This window comes from Neovison vison, chromosome X (assembly GCF_020171115.1).
Source record: "Neovison vison isolate M4711 chromosome X, ASM_NN_V1, whole genome shotgun sequence".
In the NCBI taxonomy this organism is placed as follows: domain Eukaryota; kingdom Metazoa; phylum Chordata; class Mammalia; order Carnivora; family Mustelidae; genus Neogale; species Neogale vison.
The window spans coordinates 88,085,141-88,104,141 of record NC_058105.1 but is presented as its reverse complement, the minus strand read 5'-3'; the positions used below and the strand labels follow the sequence as shown (position 1 = coordinate 88,104,141).

Genomic DNA, 19,001 nt, shown 5'->3' with positions numbered 1-19,001 from the left:
AGATTTTTCAGGGAGGTTGCTATATCAGGTATTTGGGGGGTGTCCACAGCAACATGGGGGCCATGCAGCTGTGATTTACTTGATTTAGCATCAATGAATCTGTAGAGCATCTCCATGGTGAATGCTGAATGTGTCCACAGCATTGATGAAGACTGTTGGAATCCTCCAGCTCTCCTTTTCCCTTATGGAGGGAGGTCAGGCTGAGGGGATGATATTTGGCCCCAAGCTCTGCCATATTGGAGGATGGGACAATGCAAATAAACTGCTAACTATGTTCTTCTACATCGCCATTCTGTCTCTGTGCTTCGTAGAGTTTCTGAAACTTCTTCATTATATTCTGGAGCTCTTTCAGAGCTATTCTAGTTGGCATGTAACTGTTTATTTGTTGTTTTTGATGCTTTTGTAAAAGTGAATGAGCATTGGGACCTCAACCATCTTGCTGATGTTACTATGAAAAATTAATTTTATATATAACATTTTTAGAAGCAGTTGCTTAAATAATTTGCTTTTAATGATACCAAAAACAGGTAGCTTTCTTCTTCAAAAGGCAGCAGATGCCATTCTTGTAACACACTGAATGTTAGAAAGTTATTCTACTAGGCCAAAGACTACAAAAACTTTCTAAAATGTACACCTTTAAGAACACTGGATGGACTCTTTAAAATATTTTTCTTTTATTTACTTAAGTCATCTCTATACCCAACATGGGGCTTTAACTCATGACCTGGAGATCAAGACCTGAGCTGAGGTCAAGAGTTGGATACTTAAGTGACTGAGCCAACCAGGTACCTCAGAAAGGACTCTTTTGTAGGAAACTTAGTTCCCCATCTTTGGAAGCATTTAAATAAAGGCTACATAACTTGATCTAAAGATGTTTTAGAATCAAGAATCTGGAGTCTAGATAACTTTTAAGGTCTCTTCCTATTTCCATGGTCAATGGATGCATGGCAATTCATCAGAAAGAGCTAACCTTTTAATCTAGTTTTCTAAGTAGCTCTTTATTTCCCATTTTCTTCTTCCTATTCTTTCTTTAAGTCTCTGAGGCTCAAACCTTTTATCTGCTTAAGACTCTTCTCTCTCCTTTATTTCTTTCATATATTTAGATTTTCCCCACTTCTTTCTCAGTATCCACTATTTGTCCTCCCTTTCTATCTTCATTCTGGAGCTTAACTTTGTCTTATCTAAATTAATTTCTAGCTTCCTCTATCCCTTTGATAAACTCTCTTTCTTTTCCAATCCATCTTTAAACTGAACTGAATATATTGCTCTTCTTCGCCACTCTTTATCCTGGCATTGATAATCCTGTACAATGTCTAGAGAGGTTGCTCAGGCAACCTCTCTAGACATTTCTTAAACTAACTTTCCCAAACTCTTCTGGTCAAATGGAGTTCTCCTTTTACTCTATTATAAGTTTTTCTTTTTCTGTTACTCAGCTTTTACTTAAACTAATTCCCCTGTTTAGGACTTTTCCCTACCCTTAATTCCCTGTCACCAATAAAATCCTGTTCACCTTTCAAGGTCACTCTCAAATATATCCTCTATTAACTCTTCCCAGAGAACTCTATCCCATACTTTTCTCTCCAGAACTCCTATACCACTTTATTATCTATTTCATTCATCTGGCAATCAATCATGCACTGTCTTGTAACATGTCTGAAAACTATTATTTATCTCAAATGCTGTCATTTAACTGTTTCTTTTGTTTATATCTTGTCTTCCCAACTACCTGAAAAGCTCATTGGGGCCAGAAACCAAAACCACACCTTCTTTTCAACTCTCTATGGAACAGAACTGGGGGCCTAGTAAGGTATTATTCCTTAATGTGCACTGCCTATTTTACAGTAGGTTATCCAATTACTTTATAGTGACTTTAATAGACCACTAAGTCCATAACTAATCTTCCTTCACCTGTATCAGGCATTGGTTGTGACAGAGAATAGAAGAGACCATTAGAGATAAAGTACATATGAGAGAAGGCATATTTGACTTTTTAAGACTCATGCAGGATGAATTGCTAAGATGATCATGCTGAAACATTTCACTGTCAGCTAAAAGTGTTTCTTAATAGATTCAGATCCCTGGAACAGCTTCACGGAGGTTGTGATTGCAACTTGAAACACAATTCTTCCAAGAGAGTAAACAGGCAGACCATTTTTTTTTCCTTTCTAGTTTATGCTAGGTGGTCATTACTTAGATGTTTAATTCAGTTGTATCAGGAATGACACAGTAATGGCTTGATGGTTTTCTTTAGGAGCTTTTGCATTTCTAGACTAATAATTGAAATTTAAAATATCATATGTAAGTTTTATGCCAAATTGAAAGTGTGTGTTTCATGAGAAGTGCTCCAGTTTGGATAGAGATAAACCAAAGGAAGGAAAGGGATTGGCCCATAGGGATGATAATGGAAGAGGAGCATGGAAATCACAACTTTTTGTGGCTTCCACTAATGCTGTGCCATAGTGGGCTTAATGGGAGTGGAGGGGAGGATTGGGATGATTTTCTCTATTAGGAAAGGAAGAAGGAAACGACAATGGAGTAAAATGATAAGAGCATTTCATCAGGTTCTAAGCAAAAATCTCTTATTTATGCATAGACAATGTAGGCCTGGGAGAAGCTTACTGATATGTGGAAAGATACCTAGGCCCTAGTTAAGTCAACTTGTTATTTACTCATAGCCCATGAATAGCAGTGTATATAGGTATGAAAATAAGTGGTCAAAAGCCTGAGAAGTTCTAGAGAAATGAGAACACATGTTTCCCCCCCACACCCATGGCATTGTTTCTGATTATAAAACCTATCATTACCTTTCCTTCATCCCAAGTGCCTGTAATAATTCTCTACCCTTTGCTAGTTATTTAAAATATCAGCTTCTTCTTAAGGATGGATTCATCTTCTCCTTTATCTCCAAGACCTGCACAGCAGAGCTTTGCTTTAATATGAACCATGTATCATTCTTTTTCTAAACCATGCTTCCATGATTACCCTCAGATTCATTTATTCACTCAACAAATATTTATTATGCCTCTACTATGTGCCACACACTGATATAAGAAAAAAACTCCTTCTTGAAGCTTACATAACTTCTAACTATAGTAGGTCTTCAGAAGAGTGGATTGAGGACATAGCCCAGAGTTTGAATGGTGTACAGTTTGTTTCCAGGACCAGTGGCTTGGGGTTTGGTATTACTAAGGAGAAGAACTCTGCTAAGCTTTGGAGGGGACTGTTCCTTGCTCTTCCTCCTACATTTTTTTTTTTTTTTGGTGGACAGTGAACAGAAAGGCAAAATGACATAATGTTTAAAGACATAGGCTTTAGAGTCACACAGACTGAGTCCAAATCTTGCCTTTGCTACTGAGTAGTTATTTCATTGCTACTGAATAGCTATTTCATCTTTGTTTCTTTCTCCTTTGTGAGCCTCAGTTTCCTGAGCTGTTATGATAGTCACTCAGGAGACCCAGGTCAAAACTGCTGATTTGCTAACAAAGGAACTTCTAAGTTAGCAGCTCACATAAGTCTTGAGTGCCTCATCCATTGGGCGTACAGTGACATCTATGTATCAGTTGGATGTATATGGGATTATATAAATCACATACTTACCGAGGCCAAGTCCAAGTGAATTACCTTTTTTTTTTATAAATAGTTCTAAGTAGGTTTCCTAATGATATCCATCTATAATTTCTGACCACATGGTCTCTAGTTCCATCTTATTATTTGAAAGGTGGCTTAACTAACAAAATAAATTAACTGTTTACTTCTGAAAGCTATGTGGATTCTCTACTATTTCCCTTACCTTACGAATTTCTCCCTGTTGGACAGTTTTTATGACATTAATCCATTCTTCCATGTCTTTCCGGTTGGGTGCAGCCAGGGTAACTTTTCGTTGTGGTGTGATCACCTAAACAAAAAGTTACATTATTAGCTGGCTCACATTCTACAACTTTTCCCCCAAACAGAGCCTGTGACCTTTCCAAGGACTAGACAGGTCTACGAAGCCACTTCTTAAATATAACACAGAAATTCCCAGAGCCACTTAAATGTAAGATAGAAATTCTCAGATACCTACCCAAAATAATAATAATAGTAAGGAGTAACAATTTAATAGTATTTATTATGTGCAAGGCAGTGCTCTATTATACTTTATATATATTATTTATTTCAATTTACATCATGGCCCCATGAAATGGCCATTATTATTTTTCTCATTTCATAGTTAGGAAACCCAAGGCAAAGTTTAATGACTTGCCCAGGCCACCTAGCAGGTAGAAAGCTGAGCCAGAATTAAAATACAGCTTCTTTGGCTCCAGAATACACATTTTTAAACATTAAGCCATGCACCATCTATTACTTCAGTGAGGCTGCTTGAAAATCTTACTCACTGCTGCTTTGTCTACTTAAAAATGGTAAAAGGGTATATGCTTCAGAAGGGTATGCCTCTTTCTCTTTAAGGGGAGAGTGAAAATAGTGAAAAGTCTAAAAATTCAGTTTCTTTCTTGATTATAGTCAAGGACAACTTGAAGACAATTTTATCATTGGTCTCTTAATCCTGGTTGGTGTATGGATCCTGGCAGGAATCATGAGAAAGCCATGTTAGGGTCTAGCCGAGGTAGACCATGCCCAGGACTTGGTCTTTTCCCAGAAGGCAGGAGGGACACAGATGGCTACAGCATCAGTGATTGCTTCAGTGGTCCTACTTGCCTTTACTACCAGCCCCCCAAATCTTAGAACTAGAGCTCACTATACCAACAAGAAATTTCCATCGCCTTTTGCATGTAGCACAGCATGAGTCTGTGATAGATAGGAATAGAATCTAGTGGGAATTATGACAACAGTCACATATTTGGTCCCAACCCATTATTGTATGGGGCTGATCAATGATACCTCTGTGTTTTAATTAGGCTAAGGGACTTCCTCGTCCTTGGAATTTCTTTGTATAATAAAGATGAAAAACATTAGCATATATGCTCATCACCCAAAGGTTGAGATTTCTGGAATTGGGTCAAGAGAACTCTGAACTTTACCCTAGGTCACTGGGATATAAAAGAGAGAAATGATAGTAGAGTCTCCCTCTTATATCCTACTGTTTTACTTTCAAGAGAGAATGGAATGTGGACCAGTCACAAAAGTGGAGTATTGGGCCTGTAGGTTTTTAGTCTGCTAATTATCACTCTGCTGAAGAGGAACCCCAGTCTCCATAACCTACCATTGAGGCTGGGAGAAGACAATCTAGAAGGAGGTGTGTAGGAGAATTCACTATTTTTCAGTGAGCTTTCTGGTCTGGATCCACTTGAATAAGTGAAGATTTATGACATTTCATCAGTGCCAAAACCTTGAATGCATTCCTTGAAAATCCTCTGCTTTCTTTGAAGTGCTCCCATCAGTAATCTCAGCATAAGTTAGCTCTCACTTTGGATTAGGTTCTTGTCTACCTCATCAATGGAGAGAGTGTCACGTAACTTGATTATCTTGTTATGTTCTACAGCATATTAGCAGTCTCTTGAAAACCTCACAGTGATACTCTTCTAAATCACCTTCACCAGGAGGATTGATTTTTTTATAATACTCATTCTCCCCACCACCCAGAAATCAGCTCAGCTTTATACCAGGCTGGTAATAGAGAATAAGACATCACTTTTTCCTCTCTGTCAATGGGCTGGTAGAAATTGTTTACATGAAATAATCTTTAGGACTCATTTGCAATACTACTTTAAGTGGATTTCCACACACATTTTGGGATCAAAGGAGACTTGGGAAACATGCACTCCGAAGAGGAAACACACAGGTATGGCAACCCCTCCACCCAACTAGCTCACATCCCAACCAATTTAATCATTTCCAATATTACTTACACAAAAACTATGACAAAGATTTCTATAGCTGCTTTCTGCCAAGGCAACCTGAGACAGATCAATTGTTTCAAAGCGTGCAAACTGGAAAGAGATAAGAAGGAGAAGAAAAAAAAAATCTGGTTAATAATGTCAAGAGACACTAAAACACACACACACACACACACACACACACAGGCATTTTTGGCAGTCATGAGCCTATCATTTCTTTGACTTGAGTGCTGGGATTTATTTAGCATCATGATTTTTGTTGATATATTATGTGACATACAAAAACCAAACCAAACTAAAGCAAAACACAACTCTTCCTAAAACTGTTAGGTGGATTTACAGGAAGGCTTAGGTGGTTCAGAAATATTCAAAACTAAGGGTTTATGCTGGAGAAGATAATGGTATATGGCCTAGCTAAGGGCCAAAGGGAGCAGATAAGAGTTATTAGCTCCTATTTATTAGCTGGCAGCCTTTGACTTTGTTGCTAGTTCTATCCAGTTTGAGGCCTATGTCTCCTTATACATTGGCTATAATTGCTAACATCCAGCCAGCAGCAAGAAAAGCAGTACTATGAATAGAGATAGTGCTGGTTTCCCTGGCATACAGCCTGCGCATTCATTCAGGCCCCATGTTCAGAAGGGCCCTGCACTTGATTTATTTAATGCTCTGCTGTTACAATCTTAAAAATGTTTTTTATAATTTTTTAAAAGATTTTATTTATTTATTTGACAGACAGAGATTACAAGTAGGCAGAGAGGCAGGCAGAAAGAGAGAGAGGAGGAAGCAGGCTCCCTGCCAAGCAGAGAGCCTGATGCGGGGCTTGATCCCAGGACCCTGGGATCATGACCTGAGCCGAAGGCAGAGGCTTTAACCCACTGAACCACCCAGGTGCCCCCAATCTTGAAATTTTTAATAATTTCATCTTTGGACATGTTTTGGAAACGAAGTCCAATGGGACAATCACTCATGAACATAAGCAGAGGAGATATGCACAACCTTCATGCCACCCCATGTCTTATCATTCCATTTGCATTCATGATGCCCATGAGCATAGAATTCCAGTGGACCCATGATGTATGGGAGTTCAACGAGACTCAAAGCAAGTACAAGGTAAGCATGTTATGTCTATGACTGAGTAAGTAAGGGAGCTTACAGCCCTGAGAATCCACACTTTTGTTAAGAACTAGAATTTGCCTCAAACAGAGAAAAAGGCAATGGTGTTCTAAGAAATATGAACAACCAAGGCACCCTATTGTGTTCTTTCTTACTTATGTTTCTTCCCTATATTAGCCAATAATTTATGCTGAAAATGATAACATTGAAGGAAAGGGAAAGAGGGCAGCCCATAATTCCTTTTTCTTTCAGCTAGGGTGCTGGTAGAATGTATAAATATCAAGATGTGAAATTAAAACAGTTGAGATGGCTTTGTATACTGGTAAGAACAAAATATGTATGTGTGTATGAGCTACTAAATACAAATTATATAATTTTGGTCATTTTTCATATGAGCTAAATGCTTTTATATTTGTTTTTAAAACTGGCATTGCATAATATACAGATGAATTGCAAAAATGCTAATAATTTAAAATTTTATCTTTTCTTAGAATGACATTAAACAACAAATAAATAAACAAATAAATAATCATTGTGTATATTTTAATATCTTTAATGATGTTTTTCCTTGCTTTTTAAATAAGGGGCCCTGCATTTTCATTTTGTACTGGGCACCACAAATTGTGTAGTTGGTTCTGATGTAGAAGCTAATTGAGGAAATCTATAGAGGTAAGGGAAAGAGGAAAGGGAAGGGAGAGAAAAGTGTCCCCCCATTTGGCCCAAAAGGACAAGTTAAAGGAAAAGTAGAAGATCTTAACTTCTACCTTGTTGTTTGCCAACATGTCTTTACCTATTGGCTTATGTCCCCTCACAAACATTTCCTGGCATTCCCACCCACTCACCCAAAATGACAAGATCATGTAGATATTCTCTGGAATAAATATTCTGTATATACTATATATTTTCTTACCGCAGGATGGTGTGCAAAACAGAGCCTTTGTCCTCGAACCAGAAAATACCTAAGCTTCCATCTCTTGAAGGAATTACAGTTCTTCAGCAAAGGTCCTTCCTTCAGTATTTTCTGAAAGATAAATCATAATGTTGAGTAATTAGGTGAATTTGGAAGACCATATCACTTGCTCTCTCAGTTAAGAATATCAGGTATCTGGATGGCTCTATCTCTGTCACATATCTGAGAAATGGCCCGAGAGCCAGATAAAAATACAAGGAAGTTAATTCAGTCAGAAAAGGAATTGGTTACCCTTGGAAAACGCATTCAGAATGATATAGGCTCTAAGTTCCTTAGGATATTTGGCCCAAGAAACATGGAGAACACCTCCACTCGTGGTAAGGGATGGGGAGGAGGGACATGAACATAAAAATATAAGAACAATATTCTTAGGAGAAGATAATTAATGGGAAAATCTGTGTTCAGCAATGGCAGATATTCTGGAAGGCTCCAGATTGTAGCTCTAGACCATTCCTATCAGTGTTACAGTGTTCCTTTTAGAATATTAAGTTGGATCACATCCCTTCCCCTGCTCACGAAGGAAGGCCAATAGCTTCCTAACATTTTCAGAACCAAATCCAAAGTCTTTACCCTGACCTTCAAGGGATTTATGATCTGGTAAGAAAGAAAAAGAGTCACCAAAAAGGAACTACCTTCTGATTATTTTTGTTATGTATCTCATGGTCTGGTCACTTTTTCACTTTTTGAACAGACTGACTCTAAGCAAGCATAGAATCTGTTTACCATTTTTATCTTCAGGAAGTTCTCAGTTACATTTATAGGATACAAACCAACATACGAGAGTGCCATTTGGGAGAAATATTCACAACCACAAAGCTGGAACCAACCCATACTGAATGGACAAGGAGTCAGACTTAGTTAAGTCACCAAATTAGGGACTACCATGAATTCCAATCATAATCTAAATTAGAATTCACTGCTTAGTGGTGGTGGAAGTGTTTTTCAGTTTTTAATTAGCTGATAATATTTAAAGGACAGAATATTTCACAGAAAAAGTCAAGTCTCTTGTTTCTTAAAAAAACAAACAAACAACCCAACAGATTGTTTCTCAGAGTCCGTAGTCTCTTATGGTGCATCTCCCACTCTAATGCCCCCCCTTCTTTTGTCCCTACCGTCTCCTAATGTCCTCCATGCTATTCCTTATGTTCCACAAATTAGTGAAACCAAATGATAATTGGTTTTTTCTGATTGACTTATTTCACTTAGCATAATCTCCTCTACTCTCATCCATGTTGATGCAAAAGCTGGGTATTCATCCTTTCTGATAGCTGATTAATATTTCATTGTATAGGAGTGCCTGAGTGGCTCAGTGGGTTAAGCCTTTGCCTTTGGCTCAGGTCATGATCCCAGGGTCCTGGGATTGAGCCCCACGTGGGGCTGGCTCTCTGCTCAGTGGGGAGCCTGCTTCCCCCTCTCTCTCTGCCTGCCTCTTTGCGTACTTGTGGTCTCTCTCTCTCTCTCTGTCAAATAAATGAATAAAATCTTTAAAAAATATTCCATTGTATATATGGACCACATCTTTTTTATCCATTTTTTTTTGAAGGGCATCTCTGCTCTTTCCACATTTTGGCTATTGTGGACATTACTGCTATGAACATTGGGGTACATTTGGCCCTTCTTTTCACTGCATCTGTATTTTTGAGGCAAATACCCAGTAGTGTAATTGCTGGGTCTTAGGGTAGCTCTATTTTTAATTTTTTGAGGAACATCCACACTATTTTCCAAAGTGGCTGCACCAACTTGCATTCCCACCAACAGTGTAAGAGATTCCCTTTCTCCACAGCCTCTCCAACATCTGTTGTTTCTTGCCTTGTCAATTTTGGCCATTCTAACTGGTGTAAGTAAAGTGTTATATCAGTGTGGTTTTGATCTGAATTTCCCTGATGGCTAATGATGATGAACATTTTTTCATGTGTATGTTAGCCATCTGTATGTCTTTTTTGGAGAAATGTCTGTTCATGTCTTCTGCCCATTTTTTGACTTGATTACTTGTTTTTTGGGTGTTGAGTTTGAGAAGTTCTTTATAGATCTTGGATATCAGCCCTTTGTCTGTAGTGTCATTTGCAAATATCTTCTCCCATTCCATGGATTACTTCTTTGTTTTGTGATGGCTTCTTTGAGTTTAGAGGAGATGGGAGTAGGGGGATGGGTGAGCCTGGAGATGGGTATTAAGAAGGGCACATATTGCATGGAGCACTGGGTGTTATTCACAAACAATGAATCATGGAACACTACATCAAAAACTAATGATGTACTGTATGGTGACTAACATAACACTAAAAAAAAACCCCAGAAAATCTGGTAACAATGTCAACCTATAGTCTCACATGGCTACAGTTTGCTGGATCAGAGTAGCAGTTGATTCTTTCAGTTTGGGGTGTTTGACTCCAGTAAGCATTTGAGCTTGGGACCCTGATCTAAGCAATCCTTTGCTACTCTTGTTCTCCCAAATATACACACATCTTTTACACTCTCTGTTATCTTACCTCCAACCCATAAGATAGCACTAATAGGTAGAACCTCTGTATGTCAACTGTAAAGTCAGTTCATGAGGAAAGTTTACTTGAGTCCTTTTGATAAATTTATGTGAGTTTCAAGGTTATTATAATACCCTTGAGATGTTTACAAAAGAATAGTGTGAAAGAGTCAAGACAAAATGAACATTAAGATCTGTGGGAAGGGGAAAGCTGGAAGGGAGAGTGAGAAATTATATTGAAATTGTTAAAACTGAGTCATCAATAGAAAACAACTCTCCTAAGCATTGTAATTACATCAGTCTTTCTCTGGTCTGGTGGCCTATGATATATACTCTCAATGATGGTATTTAATTTTCTCTATCCCAACTTCCTCACCTCTATGCTGTATATTCTTCCATACTAAGTCTTAATGATACCTAAACAGTCATAATATCCCTTTATGCTAAAAACTAAAGTTCAAAATTTTAACTGCTACAACCATTGAAGCCATAGCCATTATTTCTGCCCCTTTCTCAAGTTATTCTATTTAGTCAATTATTAAGTGTTTCTCATACTGTTCTTACATTTGTAATATACAGTGTCCCCTATAATAGCTCATTTTTAGTGAGCTATTATAATAGTAATGAGAAATGAGCAGGGGGATTTGTTCCTCTAGAAGATTCCCAGAACTCTGGGCTTTCTGGCCTTCAGAAAATTCTCAGACCCTGGTGATTTGAAACATTGAAATAATAGAATTCAGCCTCTTCTTCCCAGCTGCTTCCTTCCATGAAATCTTAGTAATGACCACTATTTAATTCCCCTTCCTGGTACTAAAGAAATGGTTCTCTTTTCTTCTCTTACCTGTGCCTTGCTAATTAATGACATTTTATTATCCATCCAAGGACACAGTGAACCAACCAATTAATTAATTAATCTATTAATCTGAGGACACAGCAAGTCATCAAAACCTTCATTTCTCATTCCATGAGCCTAGTATTTGTCAGTCAAGAAAAAGGAAAAATAGACTTTGTGATACATGTATCATTGGATAAAGTGCTTCATTCATATTTTCTGAGCTTCTAATATGGACTTCACTTTGGCAGGGCCCTTTGGGGTAGCTGAAGAAATTGCAGGCACATTCTCTGCCTCAAAGATAAGGATAATGGGAGTAGAGGAGGAGGGACTGATAATTCATGTAGAGAGAAACAAAGTTATATGAGCTCAGAGAATTATTTGAAAAAGCTTTGGAGGCTTCATGCTTATTGCTCTAAGTGTTTACCTTCTGATTCAAATGAGGGGTTCCACCAAGACAGTGGTTATCTACTCAAATATCCTATCATTTGGTATACCAGCCAAATCACAATTATCTCTTCTCTGTGCTATAATATTAAACTGATCATTTTGAATGCACAGCTTTAAGTGTAGGGATATCTAGTCAATATCCATAGAGGGCTGGTTGGTAACAAAAGGATCATCAAGACTTAGGAAGGGAATTGGAGAGACAAAGATCAGTTGCTACTAAATTCTAGGTGATTATGATTAAATGCTGACAAATATTACTAGCTCATTCCATTTTTTAAGACAAGCTGGCAATACAAACTAAAATCTGTGTGAAGTTTTGTAATATTTAAATACTAGGAACTAACTAACTTTTTAAAAATTTGTGAGTGCCAAACAAAACATGTATGCAGGACAAAGCCCACCTACAGCAACCAGTCTGAAATTTCTGAACTATAACAATTGTCACTTTCCCTAGAGGACAAAGTAAATTAAGTGGTAGTTATTTCTAGTGTCAGAGGAGATTGCAGTGCATGAATTTAGAGTTTGCGTGTTAGGATCCTGTGTATGAGATGTATATTACCATGTTGGGAGCAGATAAATGTGGATGTGATCCATGTATAGGAGGTAAGAAGTTTAGAAGGTCACACAAGAGTTTCTTAAGTTCTAAACACAGACTCTATATCATCAACTCTGAACTTCCACAAATATAAAAATCTGGGTTGGAAAAAGGTAAAATTACTATAGTTCCTTTCCTTTTTAACTCTGACCACCTTTGGGAGAAACTTACCTACTAACCCAATCCCTATTTTTAGATAAACCACTTTTTATTTAAAACTCAAAAAGTGCCCCAACTTGAACAAGAAGAAGCTAAAAACCAATCCATGACTTGCCTCAAGTCAATAAAATATGTGCATGCAAACAAACTTTTACCTGCTCAAGGCTACTAAACCTAACAACCATGTGAGACAAAGATTGGAAGACACACACACACACACACACACACACACACCTTGCAAAGGGTAGCTTTGGAAGAAGAATGCTTGTGTCCCATGAGAGTATTTGCATAGTGCTTCCCAGTTCCTGGCTGTTTGCAGATAACATCATCTCATTACCCTCCACCACAACCATGCAGTGGTACCTCCAATTTCCAGAAGGTAAATCTGAGGATTGGGTGTTTTCTGTTGCTTTGCTTGAGGAATCACAATTATAAAATACTGGTGAGCTCTATGCTCTTTCCACTACTCTGCCCATGGCAAGAAAATGTGGAGTGACTGAATAATTAGTATGCACGCCACAGAGTAAACACACTAATCAAACTTCATCCTGAAAGACAAGACCATAGATATCAAAGAATTAAAAGCTGTTCTATGAACAGTTCTGAATACTCAGTATTAAAACTGTTAATGAGCTTCCCTCTAAGAGGTAAATGGTAATCCATAGTGAGCAAGAGGTGAGTTCTCCTGTTTTTTTTTTTTTTTAAGTGACTGTCCAGGGTGGGGTGGAAGCAAAATGGCAGAGGAGTAGGAGACCGAAATAGCATTGGGTCCCAGGAGTTCAGCTAAATAGTTATCAAACCATTCTGAACACCCACAAATGGAAAAGGAGATAGAAGAGAAGAAGAGCAGCAATTCTAGGAATAGAAAAGTGACCAATTTTGGGAAGGTAGGACGTGTGGAGAAGTGAATCGAGGTGATGAGAAGAGAGATTGTGGGAGGAGGAGCCGGCTTCTGGCAAGTGATGGAGCAGTGGACACAAAACCAGAACTTTTAGAAGTCTGCTCCACTGAGAGACATCACTCCAGAGGCTAAGCAGGAGGTGGAGCCATCATGGGGACAGTGTGGTCTCAGGTGCCGCAGGGTCACAGAAAGACAATGGGTGTCTGAGTGTGGCAGAGCTGCCAGATATTGGAGCGGGGAAGCTGGCTATAGAGACAGAGCTGAGGAGTGCACTCTTAGCTCAGGGTTACCTTAAACCATGATCCAAGTCACAGTTGGGCCACTGCTCTTTGAGCGTGGACCCCAAAAGTGGCAGATCCTGAGAGACCCCCTCCTTCCTCCTCTGGGAGGAGTGGCATGGGAGTGCACTGCAGGAATCTGCTGGGTTTGGAGACTCCAAATGTGGCCATGTGCCAGAGATAGAAACACTCAGTCACAGGCTGGGTGATCTCGGAGTGTAGCCAGAGACCAAGGAGATGGGAGGAAATGTCTGCTTTTCTCTGAAGGCACACTGAGAAGTGGGGTCTTGAGCTCTTGGCTCCTCCAGGCTGGAGATTGGGAGACCACCATTTTCATTCTTGTCCTCCAAAGCGTTCAGGGAACAAAAGCCATCGAGAGCGAACCCAAGCATGTTATTTAGCCTGGCCCCTGGCAAGGGCTGTGAAATTCTGCCTTGGGCAAGGACATTTGAGATTCACTGCAACAGGTGCCTTCCCCAGAAGATCAGTAAGAACATCCAGTCAAGACCAAGTTCACCATTCAATGAAAACTGCGGAAGTCCAGAGCTAGGGGACAGTAACAGATAGAATTCATGGCTTTTTTTCCTATGATCCTTTAGTCTTGCGAAGTTAAATTTTTTAAAAAGATTTTATTTATTTATTTAACAGACAGAGATCACAAGTAGTCAGAGAGTCAGGCAGAGAGAGGGGGGGAAGCAGACTCCCTGCTGAGCAGAGAGCCTGATGCAGGGCCTGATCCCAGAACCCTGGGATCATGACCTGAGCCAAGGGCAGAGGCCCTAACTCACTGAGCCACCCAGGCATCCCTAAATTTTTTTTATTTTTTTTTCTTAATCCAGTTTTTAACTTCTCCTTATTCCTTTTTAACGTCTTTGAACTATTTTATCAATACCTTTTTAAAAAAAATTTAAATTTCATTGTTACATTCATTTTTCTCCCTTCATTGTATTTAACCTTATTTTTGTATACATATAAGTTTTTTCTTTAAAATTTTAAGATACAATTTCTTCTAATAGATCAAAATATATCCTAAATCTAACTCCAGATTGATTACATTCTCTTTTTTTCTTTTTCCAAAAAACATATCATTTCCTTTTTTAGAATATTTTTTTTCATCTTTACAATCATATTTCATCCCTTTATCGTGTTTACCCATATATATGGTGTGTGTATGTATGTATATATATATATATACATATACATGTATATACAAATTTTAAAATTATATAAAAATTTATATATAAATATATAAGTATATATAAATATATAAATAAATTTATAAATAAAAATATACATATAAATATGTAAGTAAATAAGTAAATTTTTACCTTCCTTAAAATTTTGGGAGGTAATTTCTTTCAAGAGACCAGAATACACACAAAGTGAAGTGTGTGGCTCCATTCTATTCACCACACACACACACACGTATATGTAAGTCATTTTTCCCCCTTTCTTCTCCCTCCTGGTTTCGGGTCTCTTTTTATTTGGTTAGCATATATTTCTCTGGGGTCTTTGCCATCCTTTTATTATTTTACTCTCTCAATAATATATTCTTATCTGTATAAAAATGACAAGGTGGAAAAACACAACACAAAAAAAGAAAAAGAGGCAGTACTAATGACAATGGACCTAATCAATACGGACATTGGTAATATGTCAGAACAAGAGTTCAGAAGGATGATTATCAAGGTGCTAGCTAGGCTCGAAAAAGGCATGGAAGATATTACAGAATTCCTTCCTGGAGAAATAAAAGAGCTAAAACCTAACCAAGTTAGAATGAAAAAAGCTATTAATATGGTGCAATAAAAAATGGAGGGGCTTACTGCTAGGATAAATGAGGTAGAAGAGAGAATTAGTGCTTTAGAAGATCAAATGATAGAAAATAAAGAAGCTGAGAAAAACAGAGACAAACAATGACTGGACCGTTAGGGGAAAATTTGAGAGATAAGTGATACCATAAGATGAAACAATATTAGAGTAATTGAGATTGCAGAAGAAGAAGAAAGGGGGGGGAGGAAGATATATTGGAGCAAATTATAGCAGAGAATTTCCCTAATATGGCAAAGGGAACAAGCGTCAAAATCCAGAAGGCACAGAGAACTCCCCTCCAAATCAATAAAAAGAGGTCCACACCCCATCATCTACTAATACAACTAACAAGTCTCAGTGACAAAGAGAAAATCCTGAAAGCAACTCTGGAAGAGATCTGTAACATACAATGGCAGAAATATTAGATTGGCAGCAGACTTATTTACAGAGACCTGGCAGGCCAGAAAGAACTGGCATGATATGTTCAGCACACTAAATGAGAAAAATACATAGCCAAGAACACTATATTCAGCTTGGCTGTCATTGAAAATAGAAGAAGAGAACAGAAGTTTCCAAGACAAACAAAAATTAAAAGAATTTGTAACACCAAATCAGTCCTACAAGAAATATTGAAAGGATCCTCTAGGCAAAGAGAGAGCCTAAAAGTAATAGACCAGAAAGAAACAGACACAATATACAGCAATAGTCACCTTACAGGCAATACAATAGCACTAAATTCATATCTTTCAACAGTTACCCTGAATGTAAATGGGCTAAATGCCCCAATCAAAAGACACAGGGTATCAGAATGGATAAAAAAAAAAAGACCCCTTGATATGCTGTCTGCAGGAAACTCATTTTAGACCGAAAGACACCTCCAGGTTTAAAGTGAGGGGGTGGAAAACAATTTACCCTCTTAATGAACATCAAAAGAAAATTGGGGTGGCAATCCTTCTATCAGATAAATTAGATTTTAAACCAAAGCCTATAATAAGAGATGAGGAAGGACACTATATCATACTTAAAGTGTCTGTCCCACAAGAAGATCCAACAACTTTCAATATCTATGCCCCTCACATGAAAGCAGCCAATTATATAAACCAATTAATAACAAAATCAAAGAAACACATCAACAATAATACAATAATAGTAGGGGACTTTAATACCCTCCTCACTGAAATGGAAAGATCATTTAAGCAAAAGATGAACAAGGAAATAAAAGCTTTAAATGACACACTGGACCAGATGGACATCACAGGTCTATTCAAAATATTTCATCCCAAAGCAATATAACACACATTCTTCTCTAGTGCACATGAAACATTATCTAGAATGGATCCCATCCCGGGTCACAAATCAGGTCTCAACTGGTACCAAAAGATTGGGATCATTCCCTGTATATTTTCAGACCACAATGCTCTGAAGCTAGAACTCAATCACAAGAGGAAAGTTGGAAAGAACTCATATATGGAGGCTAAAGAGCATCCTAGTAAAGAATGAATGGGTCAACCAGGAAATTAAAGAAGAATTGAAAAATTCATGGAAACAAATGAAAATGAAAACACAGTGATTCAAAACCTGTAGGACACAGCAAAGGCAGTCCTGAGAGGAAAGTATATAGCGATACAAGACTTTCTTAAGAAAAATGAAAGGTCTCAAATACACAACCTAACCCTACACCTAAAGGAGCTGGAGAAAGAGCAGCAAAGAAAGTCTAAACCTAGCAGGAGAAGAGAAATAATAAAGATCAGAGCAGAGATCAATGAGATAGAAACCAAAAGAACAGTAGAACAAATCAACAAAACTAGGAGTTGGTTCTTTGAAAAAATTAATAAGATTGATAAACCCCTGGCCAGACTTATCAAAAAGAAAAGAGAAAGAACCCAAATAAATAAAATCATGAATGAAAGAGGAGAGATCACAACCAACATCAAACAAATATAAACAATTATAAGAACATATTATGAGCAGCTACACACCAACAAATGTGACAATCTGGATGAAATGGATGCACTCCTAGAGACATATAAACTACCAAAACTGAATCAGGAAGAAGTAGAAAACCTGAACAGACCCACAACCAGTAAGGAGATTGAAGCAGTCATCAAAAATCTCCCAACAAACAAGAGCCCAGAGCCAGAAGGCTTCCCAGCGGAATTCTACCAAACATTTAAAGAAGAATTAATACCTATTCTCCTGAAACTGTCCCAAAAAATAGAAATGGAAGGAAAACTTCCAAACTCATTTTATGAGGCCAGAATTACCTTGATGCCAAAACCAGACCAAGACCCCATCAAAAAGGAGAATTACAGACCAATAACCTTGATGAACATGGATGCAACTATTCTCACCAAAATACTAGCCAATAGGACCCAACAGTACATTAAAAGGATTATTCACAGCACCAAGTAGGATTTCTTCCTCAGCTACAATTTTGGTTCAAAATCCATGAATCAATCAATGTGATACAATACATTAATAAAAGAAAGAACTTGAAGCAGATGACACTCTCAATAGATGCTGAAAGTGCATTTGACACAGTACAGCATCCTTGATCAAAATTCTTCATGGTGTAGGGATAAAGTGTACATACCTCAATATCATAGAAGCCATCTGTGAAAAACCCACAGCCAATATCATTCTTAATGGGAAAAAACTGAGAGCTTTTCCCCTAAGGCCAGGAACATGGCAAGACTGTCCACTATCACCACTGCTGTTCAACCTAGAACTAGAAGTCCTAGCCTCAGCAATCAGACAACAAAAAGAAATAAAAGGCATCCGAATCAGCAAAGAAGAAGTCAAACTCTCACTCTTTGCAGATGACATGATACTTTATGTGAAAAACCCAAAAGACTCCACCCCACAATTGCTAGAACTCATACACAAGAATTCAGCAGAGTGGCAGGGTATAAAATCAATGCACAAAAAAATCAGTTGCATTTCTATACACCAACAGCAAGACAGAAGAAAGAGAAATTAAGAATTAAATCCCATTTACAATTGCACCGAAAACCATAAGACACCTGGGAATAAACCTAACCAAAAAGGCAAAGAATTTGTACTCAGAAAATTATAAAGGACTCATGAAAGCAATGGAGGAATACATAAAGAAATGGAAAAATATTCCATTCTCATAGATTGGAAGAACAAATATTGTGAAAATATCTATGCTACCAAAAGTAATCTATGCATTTCATGAAATCCCTATCAAAATGCCATCAATGCTTTTTCAAAGAAATGGAACAAATAATCCTAAAATTTATATGGAACCAGAAAAGACCCCAAATAGCCAGAGGAATGTTGAAAAGGAAAACCAAAGTTGGTGGCATCAAAACTCCAGACTTCAAGCTGTATTACAAAGCTGTAATCATTAAGACAGTATGGTATTGGTACAAAAACAGACACATAGACCAGTGGAATAGAATAGAGAGTCCATAAATAGACCCTCAACTCTATGATCAAATAATCCTCACAAAGCAGCAAAGAATGTTCAGTGGAAAAAAGACAATCTCACCAACATGGTGCTGGGAAAATTGGACAGCCACATGCAGAAAAATGAAACTGGACCATTTCCTTATACCACA

The 19,001-nt window shown here is 37.8% G+C and overlaps 1 protein-coding gene across 1 annotated transcript in view; it reads right to left on the bottom strand.

The window, feature by feature from the left end:
- DGKK (diacylglycerol kinase kappa) overlaps positions 1–19,001 on the bottom strand; it is a 176,273-nt gene that overhangs the window by 110,385 nt on the left and 46,887 nt on the right. Inside the window, exons 2-4 of the mRNA XM_044235460.1 lie at positions 7,858–7,968; positions 5,847–5,927; positions 3,791–3,895 (exon numbers count right to left, since the gene is read on the bottom strand). Coding sequence (XP_044091395.1) covers positions 3,791–3,895; positions 5,847–5,927; positions 7,858–7,968 — 297 coding nt within the window. The remainder of the gene's footprint in view (positions 1–3,790; positions 3,896–5,846; positions 5,928–7,857; positions 7,969–19,001) is intronic.